At 57.9% G+C, this 1,095-nt stretch overlaps 1 protein-coding gene across 1 annotated transcript in view; it reads left to right on the top strand.

Annotated features, from left to right (window-relative positions):
* LOC104127753 (natural resistance-associated macrophage protein 2) overlaps positions 1 to 1,045 on the top strand; it is a 33,481-nt gene extending 32,436 nt beyond the window's left edge. Inside the window, exons 13-15 of the mRNA XM_009640450.2 lie at positions 145 to 264; positions 504 to 653; positions 968 to 1,045. Coding sequence (XP_009638745.2) covers positions 145 to 264; positions 504 to 653; positions 968 to 1,045 — 348 coding nt within the window. The remainder of the gene's footprint in view (positions 1 to 144; positions 265 to 503; positions 654 to 967) is intronic.
* The last annotated feature ends 50 nt before the right edge of the window (positions 1,046 to 1,095 follow it).

Here is a 1,095-nt window from a genome sequence, read left to right as displayed (position 1 = left end):
CCCCGCCCCGAAACGGATCATTCCCTCTCCTTCCACCCCCCACCCATGATTAATCCGGGCGCAAGGGAATTCGCCTGCTCCTCCGTGTCCGGGCTCTCGGGTGTGGGACTGAACCTGACGCCTGCCTCCAAATCTCCGTTCCAGGGCGTCGTCCTGGGGTGTTACTTCGGCCCTGCTGCTCTCTATATCTGGGCCATCGGGATCCTCGCTGCCGGCCAGAGCTCCACGATGACGGGGACGTACTCCGGGCAGTTCGTCATGGAGGTAATTAGTGCCCCTAGCTGCCGGCGTCCCCGTTCTCTCTAGTCCCAAGCCTTTACAGCTCGTTAATGATGATTCCCATTCCTTGGACACGCAGCTCCTGCCGGAAGCTCCATAAAACTCCCTGATGTGCCTATAAACAATTCTGCTTTTAATCCTGTCCTGAGCCCCCCCCTCCTCCCGCTGCGCTGGAAGCCCCCCCGCTGTTCTCACCCAGCAGCCGCTCTGGTTTCTGTCCGCAGGGCTTCCTGAACCTCCGCTGGTCCCGTTTCGCCCGGGTGCTGCTGACCCGCTCTATCGCCATCACCCCCACCCTCTTCGTCGCCATTTTTCAGGACGTCGAACACCTGACCGGCATGAACGACTTCTTAAATGTTCTGATGAGCCTCCAGGTGAGCGGCAGCACCCGGTTTGGGGGTCGCCTCTCGGAGAAGACCATCCAAGCCCTGAATATTTCAGGTTCTGGTGCCCCAGGGCTTGTGGGAGCAGCAGGAGTTACTGATAATCTGCCGGGGGGAGGTGGAGAGGGTCAGCCAGAGTCTGAAATTGCTTCCTTCTTCCAGCCAGGGGAAGTCCCTTTGGCTCACGGAACAAGAGCTTTGGGGAAACGCTGTCAGATATGAGCAAGCCTTGGATGTGTGTCCCCGCTGAGATAATCAGAACCATTTCCACTCTTTATTCTTCTCTATTTGCTTCCTCATTCCAGCTTCCGTTTGCTTTGATCCCCATCCTGACATTCACCAGCCTGCCCAGCGTCATGAACGATTTCGCCAACGGATTGTAAGTATGACGCAGGTGACTCCGAGCTGGGCGGGAGTGTGGATCTGCTGGGGG

This window comes from Egretta garzetta, unplaced genomic scaffold (assembly GCF_000687185.1).
Source record: "Egretta garzetta isolate BGI_Z169 unplaced genomic scaffold, ASM68718v1 scaffold626, whole genome shotgun sequence".
NCBI classification, from domain to species: Eukaryota; Metazoa; Chordata; class Aves; order Pelecaniformes; family Ardeidae; genus Egretta; species Egretta garzetta.
The sequence above is the reverse complement of the archived record's forward strand: the minus strand, read 5'-3'. Positions and strand labels throughout refer to the sequence as shown.